This window comes from Channa argus, chromosome 18 (assembly GCF_033026475.1).
Source record: "Channa argus isolate prfri chromosome 18, Channa argus male v1.0, whole genome shotgun sequence".
Taxonomy (NCBI): Eukaryota; Metazoa; Chordata; class Actinopteri; order Anabantiformes; family Channidae; genus Channa; species Channa argus.
In genome coordinates this window covers 12,032,140-12,056,627 of record NC_090214.1, presented here as the reverse complement: position 1 = coordinate 12,056,627, position 24,488 = coordinate 12,032,140, and the positions used below count along the sequence as shown (strand labels likewise).

Sequence of the window (24,488 nt, the reverse complement as noted above, 5' to 3'; positions counted from 1 at the left end):
TCTCCCCACTACCTTTTTCATTTCTGCAGATTACATCACCTAACCCTCCACTTTTATTCTTGTCAGGTGCCACATTTTCTTTTCTATTTTAGGGTGTTTTAGGTTTATTTCCCCCTTTGGGCCCACATGCAGAGTTAATTTTCATATTCCTTTTCCATAATTTCCTTTCTCCCCAAATCCTCCGCAACTGACAGCCTTCCTCCCCCTTCCCCCCTTTTGCTGTACTTCCCCTCCCCCTCCCCTTCCTTCATCCCATCATGCCTACCTTACAGCTGTTGTTTTGGATTAGTCAAATAGCTCCTGTCAGATCCAGTGATCCCTCTCCTTTGCCACCCACAGAGCTGCACTGCACACTCCACTTACTCCTTTTCTGTCTTCTTCTCCAGACTCTCTCTCCCTCTCTCTCATGCACGTGCACAAAAAAACCATATTGATGTTTCTGACAGGTGCGTGTCAAGGTGCCTTTAGGGCCGTGAGGTTGCTGTGCATTCAGTGGGCTCTGCAGGCTTTATTTCTTTTCAGGTCCAGTAAGGCGCAACGGTGCTGGCAAACAGTTCACACCTCTCAGCAAAAAAAAAAAGGATTTGTTATTCTAAACCGGACAAGGATCTTCATAAATTCCTAACGTTTTACTTCCCTGAAATTCAACTTAACCTTTCAGCTGCTCTTCTCCTTTCCTTCATGTGTCTCAAGGAGCCAACTTTATTATTTTTCTTTTTTTTAATGTGGAATTTTGACAGCTGCAGCTCTGGTCACCCATGCTGGATGAGATAGACTGACACTGAAAGGGGTTTTGACATGGTGATGGCAAGAGTAATAGTGTTATTTCAGTCATTTGGAGAAAGGAAGTTGGAGTGTGTGGACATGTGTATGTGTGATATAATGACTCTACTTTCAATAGCCCAGCACAGATATGCACCGAAGCAGAATTGGGAGAGGTTCTACATAATAATTTAACAGCATCGTGTCAAATCAGTTATGTTGTTTTTAGTGATTAGAGAAATGGGATGATTTTAGATTTGGGTTTCACTGACAGTATGAGGGTGTGGTACAAAGACAACAACGGAGCAGCTGATACTGTGCAAGTGGCAGAAATCTGCATCTGAATGTTGGGTATTATAAGATGACTTACATACATATAGACATGCCTAGGATTTGTGTTTCCTGGTTTGATAATGATAATAATCTCAAACGCACTGTGACTATTTAAAAAAAGAAAACTATCAAACAATGATTACAACCCAACAAGTTTGGGTGCACAAATTAGTAATAAATTTTAATAAATTGAAAGTCTGATGCTGTAGTTCAATGCTAACATTTGCATGATAAGACAGCTCTAACATATTTACCAGCTGTATTTTTTACCAAGTGTAACATGGTGGGGAGTGGTTAGTGCTGTCACCTCACAGCCAGAAAGTCCCAGGTTCGAATCCCCAGCCGGCTGCAGCCTTTCTGTGTGGAGTTGGCATATTCCCCCCGTTCTTGCATGGGTTTCCTCTGGGTACTCCGGTTTCCTCCCATAGTCCAATGACATGCATGTGAGGTTAATTGGTGACTCCAAATTGCAAATCCAATGGCTGTGAGATAGACTGGCGACTAAGTTTCAGAAATATTTTATGTTGGACAAAATTGTGGGAAAATTTTTGTTGCAGGGCATGAACACAAATAGACTTTCAAACAAAAATCTAATTCTCTTTTAATTACACAACTTCTTACATTGTTTCAGGCTGCACATGGTAGATAGGTCTAGGGACACGCAAGTAATGCATCAATCAAACCAATGCACACACACACAAACACACACACACAGACACATAGATTGTTGTGGTGGCTTTAATCAACTCAAAAAGTCCATGCCAATGAAAAGCTCTGACCAATTCGTAGACACTATTATAAAGCTATCAGAGTCCTACACACTGGATGTGTGTTTATGTGTATGTGTGTGTTTGTTTGTGTGTGATAGAAAGGATAATAGATTTTAAATCAAGGCTGCTGAGTTTTTCTCTCTTTAACAATCTATTTTAAAAGCTGCGGTATGGCATGCAGTGCATTTTTTAAAAGCCTAAACCATAACCTTTCTAAATTGACATGGTTTGAAACATTTCTTATTTAACCAGAAATTCACAGGGACTTTTTCAATAACCTTGTCCTTTCGGACCCCTGGTTTATATTTATATAGCTCCACATCTGTAGCCTCCCCAAATGACATCTGCCTCAATTTAACTTTTTATAGCTTCTAATGTCAAACTCCCTGTCGGTAAAGATCTGTGTTATGGTACGTTTATTTACTTCCGTTTTTGGGCTGTTATTTTGACGTCAGCACTTCCGGTCTCACCTCTTCTCAATGTCTCTAGTTTTACCTTCACAATCTGTGTTCTCCCCTTTCTACTTAAGAAGCCTGTCTCCCTGTTACATTCGGCAGATTGTTGTTGATCTCGTGATTTGACCTGATCTCGTGTACTGAACCTGTTTCGGATCTCGGACCTGCCTCACTGCCTTTGCCCCTATCACACTGTCATCAGACTTTGTGAATTAAACCTGTTTTCGGACCTTGGACCTGCCTCACAGCCTCTGACCCTGCCCGAATTACTCCGACTTCACTGGTAGCTGACCTTAACTCTCTCGGTGCATTCTGTTGAATATTATCAGATGTGGCACTAATCTGTCTCTCCTGTTTTCCCAGATTCACCATTGAGCGTTCCCTCCTTGAAGCCATTCTACTCTCCTTGCACCTAGTTCATTAAAAAATTACTGAAAAAAATTACTGGAGCTCTGGTTGTTTAATTGGGTCCTGTTACTATTGCTGCATGCCTGTGTGTTGAAGTAGACGCCAGTGACATCGGTGTAGGAGCTATCTTGCCATCTGAGGATCTGAAGATTCACCCGTGTGCATTCTTCATCTCCCTTGACTTCATCACTGGCCTTCCTCCATTAGAATGTAACACTACTGTACTCCTGTACTTTACTACCAATTTTCTAAAATGGTACATTTTATCCCACTTTACAAGCTCCTCTCAGTCAAAGAAAACAGCCAAACTCATGTTGGGCCAGAAATGTGGTTTGACTGGAGTACCCGCATAACTGGCTGCGTTCATCCACCATGGGAATGATCCCATTCCAGATAGTAGTTTGGTTACCAGCCACCATTGTTCCCCAGTCTTGAGTCTGATGTCGTGGTCCCCTTAGCTTCTGATCTGGTGAGGTGCTGCCATCTGGCATGGAGAGAGGCTCGCCAGACCCTGCTACGTTCTGTCCAGAGATGCAAAGTGGGCGAACTGGCATCGTTCCACGGCTCCCTGCTACTGGCCTGGTCAAAAGGTTTGGCTGTCAAATACCGATCTGCCTATCAAGGTGGAATAGAGGAAATGGCCTCCTAGGTTCATTGGATCCATTTCCATCACTAAGGTTGTTAATCCCCTGGCATGGAAGCTTTAATTTTCCAGACCTGTGTGAATCCACCTGACTTTCCACATTTCTTGGATCAGACCTGCCCTTCAGATCGGCTCGACTGTTTTCCCAGATTCCCCTTTGAGCGTTCTCCCCTTGAAGCGCTTCTACACTCCTTGCACCTAATTCATTAATAAATAACATTAAAATACATTAGCTGGAGCTCTGGTTGTTTAATTGGGTCCTGTTTTTATTGGTGTATTTACACAGAGCGTTACAATCTGACTTTACAACAATACTTTCTCGCCTCCTCCTCTTTCCCCTCTTCCTCTTCCTCCTTCATTTTCCCTTGGCCTTTTCTTTCCATCCAAGCATGTTCTCTCTGTCTGTCCACCCCTGCCCTACGTTATCCACGAGCTGGGGACAAGATCTGACCTCCTCCTCCAGTCACAGGCTTCCTCTGTAAGACAATGGCAGGGAAAAGGAGCTGAGGTGTGTGTGTCTGTTTATTCGTAAATATAGTTATGTGTCTAGGTGTATGATAAGCTATTAGTAGCCATTACATATTTATTATTTCCATGTTTGTATCAGTACATGTTGGTGGAGTGCATAATTATGTGTTTTTAACACATTAAATGTTATTGTGTGTGAACATGTAGATTTATGATGCAGGAAACAGCGACTATTTCAGTGTAAAGCAAAGATTCATGGCACTTTGCAAACACACACATCCATATAAACACACATGCACACTTTTGGCACCACTTCTCCAGAAACCCCTCTGTGTCCAGCACAAGGAACTCCCTTCCTGCTGCACTGCTGGTAGAAGCACACACTGAGTGACACATCCCCTTGGGCTCACAAGTCATCAGGATAAGGCTTCGACAGTCGTGCATCCTCCTTTCAGACGTATAGTTAAAAAATATAACCAAGGAACTTGGGAGGCAGCAGAGACAGGATAAGGGAAATAAAAGTGAGATGTCTTGTGTGTCCACATTTGAGCTGTCAATTTTATTTATAAGATTACGTCTGTGGGAGGTGAGAAAGTGTCAGGTGTGTGTCACCCTCATATTTCAGCTCACTGTTCTTTCCTGCTTTTAATAAACTATGTCACATGCAGACATATTGTTCCAAAGAAATGATAGATTTCCCGTGTCTTGTGTTAGCTTATAGCCTGCCAACTGTGTGTAATCTTCCCAAGACAATAGCCTTAAGTGCCAGTGATCACTTACAGAGGTATAATAATGTTCCTTTTAAGTAACCTTTCCCCTGTCTGTTCCAGCACTGAAAGTCCACTTCAGATGGGTAAAGATGTAGTAGCTGCGTCCTCTCCCCCTGTGAATGCAGACGGTCACCCCGAGATAAAGGTGATACATAAAATACATGAGATTATGGTTGTTTCATTGAGCTTTTCTTGAATTCTCTTTCACAATGCAGTAACAGTCAATCACCTGCATAAAACAGCCTAAATATAGGGTTTAAGACTTGTTACACCACTACCCGCAGCCATGGCTTGTAATTGAAACTTTTCCATTCTGTTTTTTTCAAATGCTTTGGCTGCCGAGGGGAGATTGGCAGCTCTGAGTGGCCAGCAGATGAAGCGGCTGGCGCGCTAATGAATAGAGCGCTGATTGCAGGATCCCCAAGATGCAAATTACTGTGCCTGCCACCCCTGACGACCGGCAATTACCGGGCCGCCGCGGCGGACGCCTCGTGCATATTCATCGCACCCGCTGGGCATATTGATCAACAACTTACTTCAAGCAAGAAGCACTAAAATCTATCATGTCACTCAGTCAGAGCTAAAAAAATATTCCTTCGCTTCCTGTTGTCAAAATTGACACATTAACATCTAGTAGGACAGGCCCTTTAACTATGTGAGGAGCATTTATTTTAATCAGCCTCACAGGTACACTATAGGCTAATTGTTAATATGTCACATTGAAGCAGAAGCATCAAAACATGTCATTCATTACAAATCAAATATTGATTTCTGCTTGTATTTAACCTAATTGCCTTCACCTAAAGTTCACTGCTCCTGATGATCCTTTACAGCTTTAAGATTTGTCTTTATCTCCACAAATATTTCAGCTTTTAAAGAAAAATGTTGTCACTTATCATCTCATATAAGTCACTGCTAATATTTCAAAGAAAATGCATCAATACAGATTTGCGTCACTTTTCTTCAATTAAAGATTAGTTCAGTTAGTTTTACAATGAAATGTTAGTCTTTGTAAATCAGAATTAAGTCATTAAACTAATAGATGTCTATTAGGGATTGTGTTAACGTGACAAGCTTTCTTCCTGTTTTCATGCTGCTAACGCACACGCCTACACTTACATATTATTTCAGCTCAGTATTTAACTCTCAGTGTGACAAATGAAGTTTCCTGTTGTAGGTAAATTTTGGTGCATATAACTGATATTTTTGAGATCATACACACCCACCCACCCACACACTCACTCACTCACCCACACATGGGGCAGACTTCCGAACATGGAATATGAATATGAAAGGACTTCTTTCAACAACAACGGAAAAACACGAGTGCTGCCAGTGCTTAATGGGACCAGATGAGGGAAAGCTGAGCAACATCGGATTTTGAGCTCTCTCCCTCAAAACAAACATCCAATGATCACATTAGCGATGGAGCACAGAACTATATCATTATATTGTCTTTTGTGTCTCCTCTGGTTTAGAGCCTCAGCCTCAGTCATTTTCAGTTTTCAAATGACCAAATCTTCCTCTCTGGGGAGTCTGGTTTTCTAAATGCTCTTTGGTTTTTTTTTGTTTGTTTAATTTTTTTGCCTACTTGAGTGCTAGTATTCATCCCAAATGTCACAATGCCAGGATGCTGTATATATCACTTAAGCTCACAAACATAAAAGCATTTCCTTATTTACAAGGGAATCTTTTTTCAAAAAAGGTCACATTAACCTGGTAGGCAGTGAGAGCCCCTCTGGGACCTATATACTCGCCACCAAAATCTGCCCTTCATAATCATTGTTCTGCATTGTGTATGTACCCTGTCTTAAACTGGTCGTGTTTTCTTAGAGTATATTACAATGACATATGTCATATGACAATGACATATAGTATACAATAAATAAGTATCATGCTGGAGACACAATTTCTGCCCCGAGGTCAATGTCATGTAATTTATTCTGAAAAAACATTTAGAGTATATATAGTAAGCTTATATTCATAATTAATTAATTAACACTCATAGTCAAACCTTGGTTGAAAATTATTATACGTTTAATAAAATTAAGATATTGAAAAATTGCACATCCCACCAACTTGTGATCAGACTTTGATTTTAGATTAAAACATTTTGCTGCACAAGATAATGTGACGTACATTTTCCCAGCTGTTGTCCTACTCTCTACCAATTCAAACCAGTGAGAAATGCAAAAATACAAAACCCAGAAGTATTTATTGTAAAACACCCAAACTTTCTGTAAGCAATTATATGCTCACGTAGGACTACATTGTTAATTATAGTAAGCTGGTTGAGAAAAAAACTGTTCTTGTTCTGTAACACTACTCTGTACAAATACGAGGGCCATAAAATTATCTATCAATTTGATGTCACTCGTGCAAATTTACACACAGATGATTATATAAAGTACTGACACTGACACACAATGAAGGAGATACTATGGGGGCCCTGAGGGTCTGGGTTACTGATGCAGTAGCCAATGTTGTCCAGTTTAGTAACTTTAAGCCTAAAATAGCAGCACCAGCAGCCCCGAACTGTGGGAAGGGGAAGTTTCTAAGAATTTGCATTCAATAAATTAACTGCATTTGTTCTGTTGAATAAGGTATATAACTCACATAACTGTTAAACTGTCAACAGGACTGCTTTTGTACCACTAAGTAGCTCCCACAGGTGCTGCCCTCCCTCCTTTTGCTGCTACTTCCCCAGGATAGAAGTTTGTTCTCAGCCAAGATTCTCTATTAAATAAAGGTTAACACACACACACATGCACACACACACACACACAAACACTGTTATTGCTATAATTGCGCGGACAATAATAGAAATAATGCAGTCCCTAGCCCCTTATTGAAACCTAAACTATCACAATTAAATACCTTACCCAAGCCCTAATTTAATTCAAACCAAGTTTCACCCCCTCAAACAGCCCTTTGAAGTTGTGAGAACTGAGCAAAATATCCCCACCACACTAGTTTTAAACTAAGGTTTGTCTACACAGGCAAAGATATGTACACACACACACACACACACACACACACACACAAACACCCAGACCTTTTCCTCTTTCAACTTTTTATACACTCACTACTATGCATATAGATCCATATCTTAAATATTAGCAACCTTTCTGATAATGATCTCCACATACGAAGTAAGTGGTCTGACGTGTTTCCGTCACACAAAAGCAACCTGTACTCAGGCGGGGCTGGGGAGTGAGTGGGGGTAACCCAATGGAGGATGAAAAAAGAAACAGATATATAAAGCAAAAGAAAGAGCGAGTGCAGGTGCTGACCTCCAGAGTTGCTCACATATGTTCTTGTCTGTGTGTAATTTTTCCACTGTAGATTTGTATCGTCTCATCAGAGAACGCCAGTGGACTAAAGTTTGCCCGTCAAAAAGTTTCTTTGGGGCCAAATCGCATCAATCTTGGTCAGGAGTGAAATAATGAATCTACTTCCTATTGTTACCTTAGATTTAACCTTTTGATGAGGAACTGTGAGAAACAAAGCAGAGTTCAAACTGCATTGAAAAATTAAAAAGCACAGCTAAACAAGGTTTGGAAGTAAGACTGTGGTTTGCAATTGTCTTAACATTCATAAACCTCCCACAACATGGCAATGTTGCTCACTTCTGTACATTACCCTCGTTCATGATCATGCCGCTCTCTAAGATTGAATATTGATTGTGTTCTGCCTCTCTGCTGTTTCTGTTTGTCTCAAAACAGTTGACTAAAGCATGAAAAAGGTGGGGAAAAGAATCATCAGTTTATTTACAGACCAAACAGTTTGCTGTATGTGGATTTATTTATTATTTATTTATACCCTAACCCTCTTTTACACACTCTCCCTGCAGTGCAACACATCTAATGTCAAACTCCATCAGCACTATATAACATCACTGTCAAAACTATGTATCTCTTGAACTGGTGATTTCCTATTTTTGAGAAACACTGAATGATTCAGAGTTCTCACGCATCCGAAGCTAAAAAAAAAAAACAAACGGAAAACCAGAGTCCACTCCAGAACTCATAGTCTGAAAACAGGCTTGTTTTTCTTACATCAGGAGAAGTTGACACTTTGGAGACAAATGAACTTTTCACTGGACAGTCCTTCTGAGTTTATGCTCAGATAACATCCCTCACTTGGCTCACCCTTTAAAATAATGAGACATTCTTACACTTAAATTTATGTCGCCTTTAGAAACACAGCTCAATTTTCTATGTGCAGTTAGCTTATATTTCTCGACCTAAAACTGTCCTGGTCACGGCAGTAATGCTGCTGCTGAATGGAAATGTGTGGAACTAACTTTCTCTTTTTTGGCTGCCTGCTCATCTGTGACTGAATCAGTCTCTCTGCCTGTTTGTCAGCCACTCTTAGCGTCTGTGTTTGTCTGTCTGTCAGCCACCCAACCTGAATGAATGCTAGTGAGTACTGCCAGGAGCAGCATTGTAACAGGAAGCAATCACTTCAACAGCAAAATGACTATTGAGAGGTGTCAGTCATGTTCATGGCAAAGTTTGATGGTTAAGTTTTTCTTTTGTGCAACTTTACTAGATCAAACTCACAAAAAAGCAGCTTTACAGTTGGAGATTTGGTGTTTGAACTGCTGTTATATTAATTATGGCTGTCACATTTCAGTTTTTCTTCCAAAATACAGTTTGTCTCTTTAAAGTGATTGCTTGTTTTAAAAAAAAAAAGAAAATCTCAAATGATTTTGTTTTCACGCTGTGGTCACGTCTTAACCTGTCACACTGATTTCACTGCGAATGTCATGTTCATACTCATTTGTCAACATCAAATAAACTTTAAAATTGTCTGTATGTGTGGTTTATTATCATTTGAGATTATAAAAGTGATGAACTGACCTGCATTTCATCGTTACCACAAAGTGAGTACACTCCTCGGCGATGGTGTGTGCATTTTGCTGGTCTGGTCACATGATCATTTTTGACAGGGGTCATTAGAGGTCAAGTGGGGTCGTGAGTAGTATCCTGACATCCTGCCAGTCTAATCACCTGTTTATTTGTTTAACAACCAAACTCTGATCCACACTGAATGAAAGACAGAAAGAGTGAGAAAGTGAAAGTAAGTAGAAAGGTTGATTAAGGTTCAGTTTGATCACGACTGATCTCATATTTAGTTGTATTTTTAGTAAGGAATGGTAAGCGCACCTTGTTTGCTTTAAAATTTATATGTCTCTTTTTCAAAACACATTAATTAGCAGAGAATTAGCCATTACACATGTCTGCTGTAAACCCATTCAGATTTCTAAACTTTAAATCCCAGGAGAGATCCAGACATTTCCAAATATATCAAGTGTGTAAGAAACTGAATATTGATTTGAATTTTAAATAAAGTGATACACAGGCTTATTGAACATTGACATCTGAGTTAATGGTGCATCTGTAAAAAAATAAATAAAAATTAAAGACAAGAAGGGAATACTGCATTAAAACAATATTCTTCTTTGTAGCTGGAATGTGAATGTCTAAAGGAGATTTAGAATATTTGTGTGGTTTGTTGCTGCCATCTTTTGGAAAGTGTTGGTACCAGTTTAGGCATAGACTAAACTTGTATTTACCAACATTTACCACACAGCGGTGGTAAATGACAGCTGTAATACTGAATATCTTTGACTGGGTAATGATGAGGGCTGATAAGAATAGGAATCAAAGCAATACCAACATCTTTTAATCAGCTCAGATGGAATGTCATTGGAAGTATAATTTACTTTACTTTTCCTGTACAATTTGTCATATATCAGTCTCTATTCTGTTGTCCATTGCCACATCTAGTTAGGACAATGTTATGTTACTACATAATCTTATGTTTAAAGCACAGCATCTTCTTTTTAATTATTTATATAATATCTTAAAAAAATAATTTTTAAACCATGTATTACTGTCTTTGTTTTCAATGTCTGTTTTGTGCATTTTGTGCATCATAATTCTACACAAATTAATTTTTACATTACTAATGTAAAATAGAACAGTTTCACTGTTTAAGTTACATGAACTAGGCAGAAAACACTACTTAAAGATATGTCCAAGCATTGCATTGTTTTTCTTGAGGCTGATGTGTCTGACGCAAACCATCAGAGCACTTCATGAGTGATGTATGATAAGTACACATATTAGCCCTTGTGTACACGATCACTATGGTGGTGCTAAAATTTTTATCTATAAATACTGAACAGCAATGACCAGATTATCAGTGATTATGGCATAAACAATAAAAACACAATTCATGCACTAAAATATTATTAGATTGTGGTCAAATATAACTCAGGAACAAAATGCTGATTGTTGGGACCAAACGCAAATAGAGGCATTTGAAATGCTGAGGGACAAGAAAAACGTGAATTTGAATATGATAATATGCTCGAAACAGATCCTACACCCACACATTTTAGTATCACATGTCCCTCTATGTTACTAGAAGACTTTGCATGAACAAAGTTCACAGAAATTAAAGCAGCCAAGCAAATAGGAGGAACGGCATCATTAGCCTTGCACACTCATTTCCTTTATGGGAATGTGAATCTTTACTTAAGTGTAAAAAGTGAAAGAGAATTAAATATTGGCCACAGCAATATCAGTGTGTTTTTACACTGTAGTCTACAAAGATGACCAGGTTGAACACGCTTGAACACACGCACAAGCACAACACATAAACATTGTTTGTTGGTGTTTATCAAGTAACTAAATGACAGTGAACACTTGGTCAGTCAAACCAAATGCCTGCTCCTCAAATACAGAAACACACACACACGTTTTGGGGAATTTCAAAGCACAGTTTAAACATATTTCATCTCTTCGTGTAAACTATTATGACTAGATTCCAGTAGGTAGTGCCTGGACTTTTAGAATTGAGGCTCCACAGCTCACACCAAGTGCTCCAACAAGCAGGTTTTCTTTTCTCTGAGTGACTTGTTGAATATTTGATCAGTGGCAGGTTGAAGGAAGATCAGGTTACAGCTGAATAAGTGACTGCAGGACAGGAGGGCTCCAGAGACCTGCACCCACCCAGATACAAACAGTAAAGGGCTAGTAATGATAATGAGATATTTAATGGCTCAGATACATGAGAGGGCAGGCCTCAAGATGATCAGAGAGGCTGCCACTGCAGGTGGAAGGCATCTTTGAGGCTTGTTAAATTCTCCTCCATGGTTTAAAGTTTTCTTCTACCCAAAAATGTATTTTGCTTATATTTGAATGTTTGAACTTCATTGTGCAGAACTTTGCATGTGGAGAGTTTCACATCTGTTAGCTGAAAAGGAACTTTCTCTCTACTCACATTAAATTTGGATTTATGTTTAGAAGCTAACCATAGTCCAATTCAAATTCGGACAAAAGGACGTGGAATTGTGAGAACTGAGATCGGACCTTAATTATCCAGCAGTAAAGTTTTTTGAATAAATAATGTTTTGCATTAATTTTCCTTAATTCTGACTTTAATTATAATTCTAATATAAAACAAAATTACAAGAATTGTTGACAATATTTAAAAAACAATAACCCTATAATGTCCATGTTATAAAGAGCCACATTTTCATCTCAGAAACTCTTCACTATCTTTAGGTACACACCCCCTGTTTAAAGCTCCTCCTACTTCCTGCACACCTGCATATAAGCTCACCTGTAGCATCAGCAACACAGAACCTACTGCATTCCTCTGGATCCCACCCTGACTATCTGAGGAAAATCCTTGTGAGTATGGTTTTTCTGATGATGCCTTTTTTTTTTAGCAAAATCCTAAAGCTGATTAACTAAATTTGAATTACTCAACCTTTCTTAAGTTATGTTGGTTGAGAGTATGAACAAAGTTGGACCTATTGTAAATGAATATTTATAATAGGAAGAAAAGCTGTTGCCAATTTCTTTACACAAATTAATGTTAACATAGCTATTTCTTAGATAATAGGGAGGTGAATTTAAAAAGTAAACAGTTTATTTCATGCTGAACAAAGTGCCTCCTTGTGAAACTGGAATTTGCTCTGAATATTTTCCCGATCATTTTCCCAAGCTCTATCTTTCATCAGAACAAGGACTGTCTGTCCCCTGCTTGGTCTTTTGTAGTGTTGTGGGAACAGTTTTGCAGGGATCAAGTAACAGAAAGAGAGAGAGGTTTCATTGACGACTTATCTGCTACTGAAGCTTTCCTGGGAAACAGACAAAAGCGACTCTCATGTGCACACACATTTACAGAATAAGATGCTGTGTCCTGTTTTATGTTTAACATGCAAACACCAGACAGTTTTCTTGAAGTCCAGAAGGAAGGTAAGTGTAAACACCTCAAACTTATAAAATGATATAAAATGACATTTATGTTAATGCAATGTACTGAAAAAATGCAGTTTACATACAAACTAGATATGATGAGAAAGATCACTTTGTAAAATCTTTCACAAAGAACATTTAAACAGAAATGTTTAATAGTCTGACCCTTTACAGAGGTCATGGGGCCACTTTTCATCTTCTCTTGTTCTGTTTATATGAGAAACTCCTCTTAAACATAAAATGCATCTTATTATCATAGTAATAGTCTGCATGCAAGAGCTCTCAGTCTGGGTGAGAGGCTCTTTTTCAACCCAGGGCTGAGCTTTTTAGTCATTTACATTTTGATTTTACCCTGACTTGAGCTGAAGTTGTATTTCAGCTGTACTGAGAATGACAGGCTGAAGTGGTTTTAACCATAAAGTCAGTCATCGCTTTGATGCAGATGGTTAGTTTGAATAGCCACTAGGCAGCCATGTACTTGTTAAAAGACCCCTTTCATCATCTTCAGTGGGCGTTCAGTGGTCTTGAATATTAGGCCCTACTTGTATTTCCATTAAAGTCTGGCCAATTGCTAGAATAAAACACATTTGCTTAAGGGCCAGAATGGGCTTTTTTGCAGCCAGAGCTCATGTAACACAAGCTTTAAAAGACTGCGAAGGTTCAAAAAGTCTTCTGTATTTTTAGTATTTTTCTTATGGGATCTGTAATTTCCACTTCCATTCAGTCTCCCTTCAGAGAAATGGATCTTCAAGAGCTGTGATAGTTGTAACACCTGTGACTGTGCTTTTGCTGTGTTTCTCTCCCCACGTTTTGCCTCCATCTTATCTTCACCATTTCACCTGCATATCATCTTCTAAATACCAGTTTCTGTGCATCGCTCTCACTGTCTTCTGTCTTTACAGCCAACCATCATGACCTCCAGCATGTCAATGAGGAGTTATTCCATGAGCCGTCAGCCCTCCTTCTCCAGTCGCTCTCTGATGGACACCAGCCGTGCTCGCTCCCGTGCTTCGGTCTCTTTTGCAGCAGCCAGCCCACTGACCCGTTCCACTTCTATCAGCCAGGATCTCAACGGGCCAATAAGCCTCCAGCTCAATGGACTGCATGGCAACAGCATCAATGATAAAGAAGCAATGCAGAGTCTCAACAGCCGTCTGGCAAACTACCTGGACAAGGTCTGATACCTTACACAGAACTGCACTGTAGGCTGTTGGTTTGCTGCCAGACAGGTCATGGGTTTATCTCTGGCATCCTGCAAAAGAGGAAAAGATACTAGAGGAAGAATATAGTTTGATCATTGCATTCTCACTTTCTGTTTGTCTTTCTCTAGGTGCGGTCACTGGAGCGTTCCAACGCAGACCTTGAGATGAAGATCAAACAGCAAATGCTCGACCGTATTCCCAAAGGCCATGACCTTGATTCCATGATGGCCCAAGCTCATGCTGTTGAGCAAGAGGTAAGCAGTGAAGGAATGTGCAACTACGCAACCAAGATGATCCACTTTAAATGCCAGACTGCAAGTTCAGAGTTTTACAAATGTCAATTATAAAAGCACAAGGTTATGATGACTTTGGCTATTTTACATAGACAAAACATTCATGCAAACGCTGTGCAATTTGTTTTAGGAGGAGCTGTACCATTATTAAGACGCAGAGTCTGACCTGCAGTTGATTTTTGAGCAAACTTGGAACAAACAGAGCCAATGAGAAGTTAATAATTATTTCATCTATTTTCACTAAACAGAAACAGTTACATTTTACTGAAGCTAGAATGTGGAACACGATTGGACAAGGGTTAAAATTTTTTATGTGTCTTTTAACAATTTGTAATTATGAGGTATAAATATCCTTTTAACATCACCATAACACGTAAAGCATTAAATGTGGTAGAAAGTAGGAATGTGTGATGAGGAATGCTGGCTTGTTTGACATTGTTACCTTATGTTAATATTTGTCAGGTGAGGAAGAAGACCTTGGAAAATGCACGTCTCATGCTAGAGATTGATAATGCTAAACTAGCTGCTGATGACTTCAGAATCAAGTAAGTGATTAATGATTTGAACAAATACTGAAAGCTGTGGTTGGACATCTTTTCTTGACTTTCTCTTTAATCTACCTCCCACTGTAGCTAACGCTGCACATTTGTCATAAATGGTATAGAATTGTTAAATATGTTTAACATTTTATAGTATGATATTATATTAATATATAATAGGCAACATTTAGAAATCAAACTAGTTCTAGCATGAGACTCTATCCCAACCAGAGCATTAAATACTGAGGCTGTATCTCAGATACATAGAGGGGACACTTTTGCATCAGGATGTGATGCACCCTTCTCTGATCTTCTCTGATTGGTCAGCCTCACTTAAAAACCTTTAGAAGGGATTATCTGTGCACTGCTGCCAGTGTTGTTCTCTGTCTGTTTTACAGAAGTCAATAACAGCACCTCTCCACAAAAAGATTATGTAGCATTATCTTTAAAAAAGGATAAATGACATGTTGCATACTGCAGCTTTAAATGGATTTCATCATTGTAACAAAAATAAAAGCAAATTACCTTTAAGTATTCTTTCTGCACAGGTAAACCACGTATCATTTGAAAGATCATACCCATACTAAAAACATGTTTTCCCTATTTGTACTGCCATTAAAGATGGGAGACTGAGCTGGTGATGTGTCAGTCTGTGGAAAGAGACTGTGTGGCTCTAAAAAAGGCCAAGACTGACCATGAGCAGATAATTGCCTCTCTAAGGGGAGACTTAGACAGCCTGAAGGAAGAACTTTACTTCCTCAAGAAAAACCACGAAGAGGTAAGAATCTCTCTGTCCATTATTTATCACTTTGTTGTTATTTGTAATGCCTTCTGAAGACCCTTCATCTCTCTGTGTTACAGTGTTTAGTTTGATTCATCTAATTTTCCTTTTGGTGCCTATTCTGGGCTCAAGGTGTTTGACATTACATTTACCTAATGCGGTGGGAACAAGAGCTCTTTTTAAGTCATACAGAAAAAGACATGTAGAGAGGGGTGCAGAGAGAGAGGAGGTCTTCTGGTTACTACATACAAAAGGAGCAGGTAGATCTGGTTTCCCAAACCTGCTCATTTAGTCCAAGCAGCTGATCCGGCACTTCCTGACTATGGTGCCCGGGGGGACAAGAAAAACTAAATTTAGCCTCTCTCACTGAAGGAAAGATGTAAATATGACTGTACAGATCCAATTTTTTTAATTGAGGCAACTTATAGCTTAATAAAGTCACATGGTGCAAAAAAGGTAAAGTTAGAGCAGATGTTGGTGCTGTTACAGTAAATCCTGGACTACACCATGCATATGGATTGTGCATATTCTACATTTGCTTGTCTATGTTTGACTATATATAAACTTTTTAATCCATTGTTCTCCAGGGAAATGTTGCTTTGGTATCTCAACAGTTGATGTCTATGTGATTCAGTCCTTTATTTTGAAAATATAGACATTTGTCACACTGATATACATAAATAGCATCTCTGAGGTCATTATATACGAAGTAATGCATATAACTGAACTGTAATAACTAACAAAGGCTAAAAAATGTCATAAGAATACTTGCTAATTTACAATGACAGCATTAATACCAGACCATATCACATTAGAACTAATTGAATGTGATGACACGGAGAAAGGAAGAGAGATTGAAAGAGAGTCAGCAATCATGCACAAGCAGCAGCCGCATGTGTTTGTTGAAAGGCCCTAGGTAAGGTGAGCCCTGTCCCATCAAGTATTGATGGAGGTCATGTAAATAATGAAGATGCCCTCATATCCTCTTTGCTGCCCTGCGGTGTAGAATTCACAAAGCCATTTCCATATGTTGCCTGTTCATGCACAATTTAAACACATCCACAAATACAACATAGACACCTGCACACAAGTAGCCAACACAATGTGACCACAATGTTATCTGCATTCACATTCTATGACAGAGCAACGCAAAGTACATAAACAACTTGTCCTCCGGCAGGAACTTGAGCAGATGAAGTCTCGTATTGCCAGAGATGAGGTGAATGTGGAGGTGGACTCTGCCAGCGGGCCGGAGCTGGGTACTGTTCTGTCTGAACTGCGTTCCCAGTATGAGGGGATTGTCAAGAAGAACAAGGAACAGGCAGAGCAGTGGTATCGCAAGAAGGTTGGTGCCAAGTCTTTCCAATGACAAGAAAATTGTCTTTAATCGTATGAATCAGTGAAATAGACTGTCCGTTCCACCTGACACCATAATCTGTGCTTGAATTGAGTTACAGTGCATGTTGAATGGTCTGAACCAATGTCTTCTTTCTAGCTGGAAGCAGTGCAGAATGAGGTAAAGGAGAGCAACGAGGCTCTGAGAGGAGCCCAGACCGAGTTGACTGAGAGGCAGCGTTTCCTGCAGACCCTGGAGGTGGAGCTGGAGAGTCTGCACAAACAGGTGAGAAGAAGTTACACTCGAGGAGGAAGGGGACAAGTGGAGCAAAACATCTGAGGAGCATGCATAAAATAAAAATGTCATTTTGACAATGTACTATATGTGACTGTGTGTGTCCGTGTTTGTGTGTGTGTGTGTGAGTGAGTGACTTAGTTTAATCATATTTGAGATGATTGTTGATTATTGTTATATTTACACATTAGACCCTATGATAACAATTTATAATGCACATAGACTAGTGCATACACCATGATAAGATAAGTTAACACTTGATACTGGCGGAAACTCTTGTGCCAATGATCATCATCATCAAACCGTTTGGAGTATTACCTTTTTACAAAGCACTGATAAGCTGGTATTTTTTTAAAGAACAGCCCAGAAAATCCCCACGGATGCTCAGACTTAGTCTCAGTCAGACCTGTTTTTTTAATTAGTGTGTGTCCATGCTCCTGTCTCGGCGTTCTGGGAAAAATAGTTTTGTTTTTCTTGTCTATAATCCTGAGTTGACAGTAAACATGTTATCCTATGCTGGATTTATTTGCTGAATTGTATGGGGTGAGTTTCGGTGGTGAGCTGCGTAATCGTGTCTGAGGAGTGAATGTTTGCTTTGGATGCCAGGGCTTTGGCATCTAGTTCACAGGTATTAGTTGATAATGGTTTTGGATGTTATTTCAGAATCTGGAGAGATTGAGGTTTGTCTTCCTCTGGTACACACCTTATGAGGAAATAGAATGTTTTTTTTTACCCTCCAACCTGAAGCATCATATTTACAAAATGGTTTCAGTCATCAATCAGCACAGTTTTGTCAGTGTGATGATGGGTAGATGATCACAATTATTAAGAATGTGGAACATTTTTTGATTTGGAAAATGATTATTCAAGTGAAAAGTTTTATTGTGATTATAGAGATACACACACAATAGTAACATTACACCCACATGTTTAATCAGACATGTCAAGTTCATTATTAGTTTTTTCTTTTTCTTCTCAGATAGCAGCATTGGAAGGTAACCTGGGTGAGACAGGTCAGAAATATTCGGCTGAGTTGGAGAGGCTGCAGGTCACCCTGAACCAGCTGGAGGAGGATCTCTCCCAGCTTAGACTGGACATGCAGCGCACTAAAACTGACTATGAGCAGCTCCTCCGTATCAAGCAGAACCTGGAAATGGAGATCGCCACCTACAGGCGTCTGCTGGAAGGAGAGGAAACGTGAGTTTTTCACAGTCTCATGTGGAACTTGTAAACATTACATTTCCAGCCTGTGGGGTTGCTTCTCCCGAGCTTTGGGATCAAATACTAACCATAGGGAAATAGGAGGACATAAAAATGTGCGATTTCATAACACTGTGTATTTTAGATTTCATAGTTGTGTGTAACAGCACTTTGTTCAGCATGAAATAAACTGTTTACTTTTTAAGTTAAAGCTGAAATCTGGGAACATGACCACTTGACTAAATAGTGGGATAGGATGGGACTATCAAGTGGTCTGTTTGAAGCTTACATTTACATATCCTGGCTAAACTGTTGACCCATTTTAAACCTCTCTCTTCACCTGACTGTTTGTGTGTGTTGGACAGTTGCCCTTCAGTGTGTTATAATATTGATCTTTTCATACAACTCTGTGCAGGAAATGTGAATAAACAGGTTTCTTAAAAAACTAAAATTAATTCTAACAAGTTTGTTTTCTGCCCATCAGAGTGAAAGAAGTCCCTCCTCCACCAAAAAGTGAGTCCTTGCCTACTGATTTTTACTTGATACGAGAAAGTAAAGTAACTACTGCACCTGAAGAACAGAAATACATCAGATTTCAGTTTTATGTAATGATACAACATCACTCCTTTTAAATGCATCTAATATGTAATATGTATTTAACAGCAGTTGCAGTATCGTATTGAAACTGAGAGACAATAATTCCTTCACACATACTGTAGCAACAAATGTGGGCGTGAAAACATTTCTCCCAGTGTTGTTGTAACTGTGTCTAAATCCAAATGACTCACTCTAGGATCAACAAGCTACAGGTTGTTTGGGAGATGTTCATCTTTATCTCACAATTTTAAAAGACTACAGGACACAGAATCAAAGTTCTTGGACAGGAAATGTAAACCAGTCTTATTTTGAATCATTTTTCTTTCTTTTCTTTCTCATTAAATGTTATGATCAAACTCCATTTCACAACATCATCAAGTCCTCCTTTCACATTTCATCTGCATCGTCATCAGTGAAAATGCCAGATTCTAATATTTTCCGCTGTACTATTTCATGTTATTCTAAATAATTATTTTTTTCTCCTATCTCATCAATTTTTTTTTTTCCTTTCTGTGCAGAGGAGCCAGATGTCCGCACAAGGAAGATTGTGAAGGTGGTGACACAGACGATGATCAATGGCAAAGTGGTGGACGAATCCAGCGAGGTGGAACAGATCGAGGAGTCCAAGAAATAAAAAGAGGAACGAGGAGGAGGTGGAAATAAGAATTCAAACCTTAGGTAGCAGAAAGCGTCAGAAAACTAGCAAAGCTGGAGATGGAGCATCAGCATTACACATTCTTATAACAGACAAAGCATGTTGTTCTAAGTTGGGCATTTTTAGGGTTGCCTTTTTTGACTATGAATGTTGTGTGTTTTCAAAGGTCTAACGTATTAGTGACAAGTGATTGTGTTTTAGGACAATAAAGGTACATGTGCAAACAAATACGTTTTGTACTACTGTAGCTATGCAGACTTATGTTAGTAGCAATGTTTGCTTATTGCTTAGTATGGGAAAGTTTACTGTAGTAATTGTAATAAAAGCCTTTACTTCTTTTACAACAACAACATTAAATCATCTGTTTTTTCTTTGCATCCTGTCGGAATAAATTATTTTAGTAACCTATTACATGTTTGCTTCTTTATATTTACAGCGCATCACTCAAAATAAACATTTAACAGCTTTTACATTGATTTCAAACAAAGGACAATGCACAGTTGTGGGACTATTGTGATGTTTTGGCACCTGAATGCTGCAAGTTGCAAAACAGCCATTCTACAGTAGATGCTCTGGGAGTATGCACTGTATGTGCAGTGACACTTTCAGCTAAATGCTTGAAATAACCATGCTGACAAATTCATGTTTTACAGATATAATGCTTCCCAGGATCACCACTGTGAAAGGAGTTAACATGTTAGCATTTGCTAATTAACAATAAACACAAAGTGCAGCTTCTACTATTAAGAATATTATTTGACCTGGAGGTATTTGACCCTCAACTAAAGTGCCAGGCAAACTTTTGACATGATGATGAAGCTAAAAATTATGATTATTGTATTATATTATTATAAATTACTACATACATCTACAACATTTCCAAGTAGTATAATCTAAAGATGTTGAAGTATTGTATATAAAAAACAAAGATGTTGTTTTTTTTTTAGAGAAGTCTTACTTTAAATTCCTTTTTATCAAAGTAGCAACGGTGAAAAAAGCCTGGGAAAGATGTTGCAAACGCAAAACAAAAATAGATAAAAGGAGAGAAACAGATGCTGTTGGTAATTAGTTAACCACAGTTATTATCAGGGAGGACACATCTGTTGTCACTGAGGGAGGTGTGAGGTAAAGCCAGACAATACCCTGCAGGTCTTTATTGAAACTAAAATAATATTATTAATAGAATAATTAAGGGAAAACTATGAGATTGCGTTGTAAAGAGTACACATAAAGTTAGACATAAATATGTAACTCTTCTGAGTAATATATTTTCTCTGCTTTTATTTAGAGAGAGAATGTGACTGATAACACTCCTTTAATAAGTATATCTTCCTCAATACACACTCTGAGCCTCTAAATTAAGGTCCGGACCTTTTTTGACTGGGATCAACGTGCTCCAAAAATCCTTATGAACAAAAGTCAAAAGCAAAGAAAAGCACAAGATTTGTTATTTACTGTATAAAACTTCACAATGAGTTATTTTCCCTGATGAAATCATGTGTTAATTTAAAAAGACTGAGAGTCATCTCTGAAACCTAAGTATCTCCAAAGCCTGAAATTATTCTCCTGTGCAGGTTGGGGAAGTTGGTATGAAGGCACCATCTGTTTACAGAGTCAGACAACTCAACTCGTCTCATAAAACAGAGGAAGTCAGACGAGTAAGGCAGAATCATAAACAGCAAATGGGGCAGCAAACTTAACCACTGTACAACCAGCATTAATTATTTGAATTCCTTTCTGACTGATGCCTGTTATGATGTATATATTTCATATAATGACAATACCATTGTTACCCCCTCTGAGAGTATATTTACCTCAAATGAAAACTAAACTTAAACTGCTGAGTGTACCCATGATTTGATCTGCCTTTGTTCTGCAGAATTGTTCTGCAACATTTTAGGATCTTTTGATTTCCACGCCTGGGAAGCTCTGAGTCAGTTTTATATCAGCAATTTTACTGTAGCAATACAACATTGTAATGTTTATCACCTTACAAGATGCCAGCAACAGATCAAGTTCACTTACTTGACTTAACTTACAATTAGTATCTATGGTAATTCTTAATGGCTGAGACTGGATTCAAGACTTTACCGAACCTGTGTCATAAATAATTGATGAGCATTTCTCTTTACAGCCAATTTAGTTATTATAGATCATGGTAGTGACAGTATGTTAACAGTCAGTGTGGGCAGTTACCCATCTGTTCAGACACAGTACACAGTCCACAGTCCACAGTCCACAGTACACAGTCCACAGTACACAGCACACTATAGCTATAGACACCATACCAATCGCGTTCTTTTGCTGTTTATTTCCTTCCCACAGTCAAAAACCCAGTGAGTGACAATGACAACAGATAAGTAGGAGGCTCAAGCAAGCTGATGTCTCAAACACAGCTCCATATTTTCCAAGGCACCATTTAGGAGATCACACATCAATGCAACACAAAACAAAATGTATATAGAAAGAAATGCAGTGCGGACAAAAAGACACTTGATGGGCAGGCCCCTTTTCTTTAAGAAAATATTACAGATCATTTGTTAAAGCCACTGTAAGTGATAATGTAGTACCATACGTCCTTTACTGGTGAGTTTCTTTTTCTAGTGTGGGTTTCCTTCACTAGATGCAGTATGTGAACAAGAACAGGGCGGCATTGTAGACACACCGCTCTCACGCCCCCTCCCACCCCACCCCAGTAAGATTAAATCTCATCTTCACCCTGAAGCCACAATCTAAAACACAATAGCACCAATTATCTTTTAGTGTCCTACACTCTGTGAACATTCACCTGTTTATTCTGCTAATGACAAGCAGAGAAAAGGCTCCATGCATTTTCAAGAAACCACTAGCAGACACCTCTTTTTTCTGCCTGAAGCACCGACAGCATGAATAATGAGCTACACAGCCAGCCAATAAAACATGTGATGACAGTGTGAGAAGAAGTGAAATGGCCCCACAGTCACTCAACAGGGAGGTCTGACACTTTACAGATGAAGTCAAGGTTTTCAAATGAAAGGGAGCTGATCATTGCCATGGCATCAAACAATGAATTTCATCCCTGACTCATCAAAACTGTATTTAAATTAATTTATTATCCTGATTTCTAAGAAACATGGGAACATCATATAAACATTGTAACTTAAAACAAGAGGTCATCATAAAAAGTATAAGTGCAAGAAATAGTCTAAGGAATGTTTAATGTTTGACATGGTCTGACTGCACTCTAGTGGCCACATCCTTTTTAACAAGTAATATATTTTTTAAAGGCACATGTTCATAAACTAAATATGAACAATGAAAGTTCAACTGCTCCTTATTTCTGAAAAAAATGCCACAGTTTGAGAGGAATTTGTTAAGCTGATGTGGATGACTGACATAGTTTAATCTAAATGTAAATATCTAAATATTAAAGATTTCAAATTTGTATACTGGGTTAAGTATTAAATGCAGACATGAAGATATTTTTGATGGAGACTTACTGGACTCAAACATATAAATCCACTTATATTCTTACCTAAGGCTTATGGCTTGTTTATGTGAAAACAGTCTGGGTTTTAACAGCAGGTCTGAGTGTGCAGTCGAGGTTAAACCTTATTGCATTAGCTCCTCTTCCCTTTTTGTTTTTAATTCATGTCTGCTTTACTCTTACTTTAATGTGAAATACAAGACTATGGCGGAAATATAAGATTAGAAGACATAATTCACAAGGGAAGAAGTATTGATCATCGTCACCCATTTCCACTGTGGTCAAAGAGCTGATCCTGTCAGTTAAGACTGATAGATAGACTGACTGTACAAGACCATTGGCCTCGTTCCCTTTCCCCACTGTCCAGCTAACCAGTGTATTCACTCCCAAAGTTTACCTGGTTAGTATTGAAGAAACGTTTCTACCATCCAGTACTCCCATAAACCCTATAAAGTCTACTTTGAACACTTGGTAAATCTTGAGCACTGATAAGTTTAAAACTAAGAAAACATCACATCATGTATGGATCAGGTCTGCAGTTCTTAATTAAAAATATTTCAATTTAACATCGTTAACTGACTGCTTCTTTGTGTACCACTGTGGATAAAAAGACAAAAGATGAGTCTTATTTGACTGGTTGAAAATCTTTTTTGTTAACTGTGCTTGATGACGATGTCATATTAGAGCTTGACTGTTATTGGCTTTAGTACCAGTGCTCTTCAGCTTGTTGTGTAACATCATTAGGATTACACACGAGCTACGGACACAGAGTCCATCTGTGTCCTGACTCGCTGACACTTTCTCATTGCTGAGTCCTTGCCTTGGGAGATTTTTACTATTGAATTTCTGCTTTTTCCAATCTGTTCTCACAAAAAATCATGTGCAGAAACTGGACATAGCTGCAGAAAGCTCCTAACATGATCCTTGACCCCTGGAGCACACTAAGTGCCATAATAATGGCTGACTTAGCATAATAGGACTAAGGTCTCTGAACATCAGACCACCAGTAAGCCCATTAGTGCTCACGGCATATTGTTTTGGGTTGGGCTGCATTTTCCTAGGCTTAGGACGGATCACAGTCACTCTCAAGGGCAGAGTGCAACATGCTGTCAAGCCCAAACTGCTGACCAACGTGTTTATGTTTGAAACAGCACTGTTTATACCTACATGTGTAGGCAGGTACAAAGTAAAACTTCAATTTTGTCACAGCACAAAGAAGACAAATTTCCAGAAAAAA

The 24,488-nt window shown here is 38.8% G+C and overlaps 1 protein-coding gene across 2 annotated transcripts; it reads left to right on the top strand.

Annotated features, from left to right (window-relative positions):
* The first annotated feature begins 12,195 nt into the window (after positions 1–12,195).
* Positions 12,196–20,195, top strand: si:ch211-243g18.2 (uncharacterized protein LOC559906 homolog). Of its 2 annotated transcripts, XM_067485062.1 has the most exons (11): positions 12,296–12,318; positions 12,862–12,888; positions 13,791–14,063; positions 14,219–14,344; positions 14,846–14,928; positions 15,544–15,700; positions 16,884–17,048; positions 17,199–17,324; positions 18,313–18,530; positions 19,018–19,046; positions 19,649–20,195. In XM_067485062.1, exons 3-11 carry the CDS (start codon positions 13,800–13,802, stop codon positions 19,762–19,764), a joined length of 1,284 nt encoding a protein of 427 aa, XP_067341163.1. In that variant the 5' UTR covers positions 12,296–12,318; positions 12,862–12,888; positions 13,791–13,799; the 3' UTR covers positions 19,765–20,195. The 2 variants fall into 2 exon arrangements, with proteins under 2 accessions (XP_067341162.1, XP_067341163.1); XM_067485061.1 differs by lacking the exon at positions 12,862–12,888 and having other exon boundaries at positions 12,196–12,318; positions 19,649–20,194.
* The last annotated feature ends 4,293 nt before the right edge of the window (positions 20,196–24,488 follow it).

What these genes read in the sequence shown, in the direction of transcription:
- si:ch211-243g18.2 (XM_067485062.1), top strand. Translation starts at nt 13,800, where the DNA reads ATGACCTCCAGCATGTCAATGAGGAGTTATTCCATGAGCCGTCAGCCC. An exon ending in GCTGATGACTTCAGAATCAA is followed by an intron (nt 14,929 to 15,543) that starts GTAAGTGATTAA and finishes CTGCCATTAAAG; the next exon opens with ATGGGAGACTGAGCTGGTGA. An exon ending in CTGCTGGAAGGAGAGGAAAC is followed by an intron (nt 18,531 to 19,017) that starts GTGAGTTTTTCA and finishes TCTGCCCATCAG; the next exon opens with AGTGAAAGAAGTCCCTCCTC.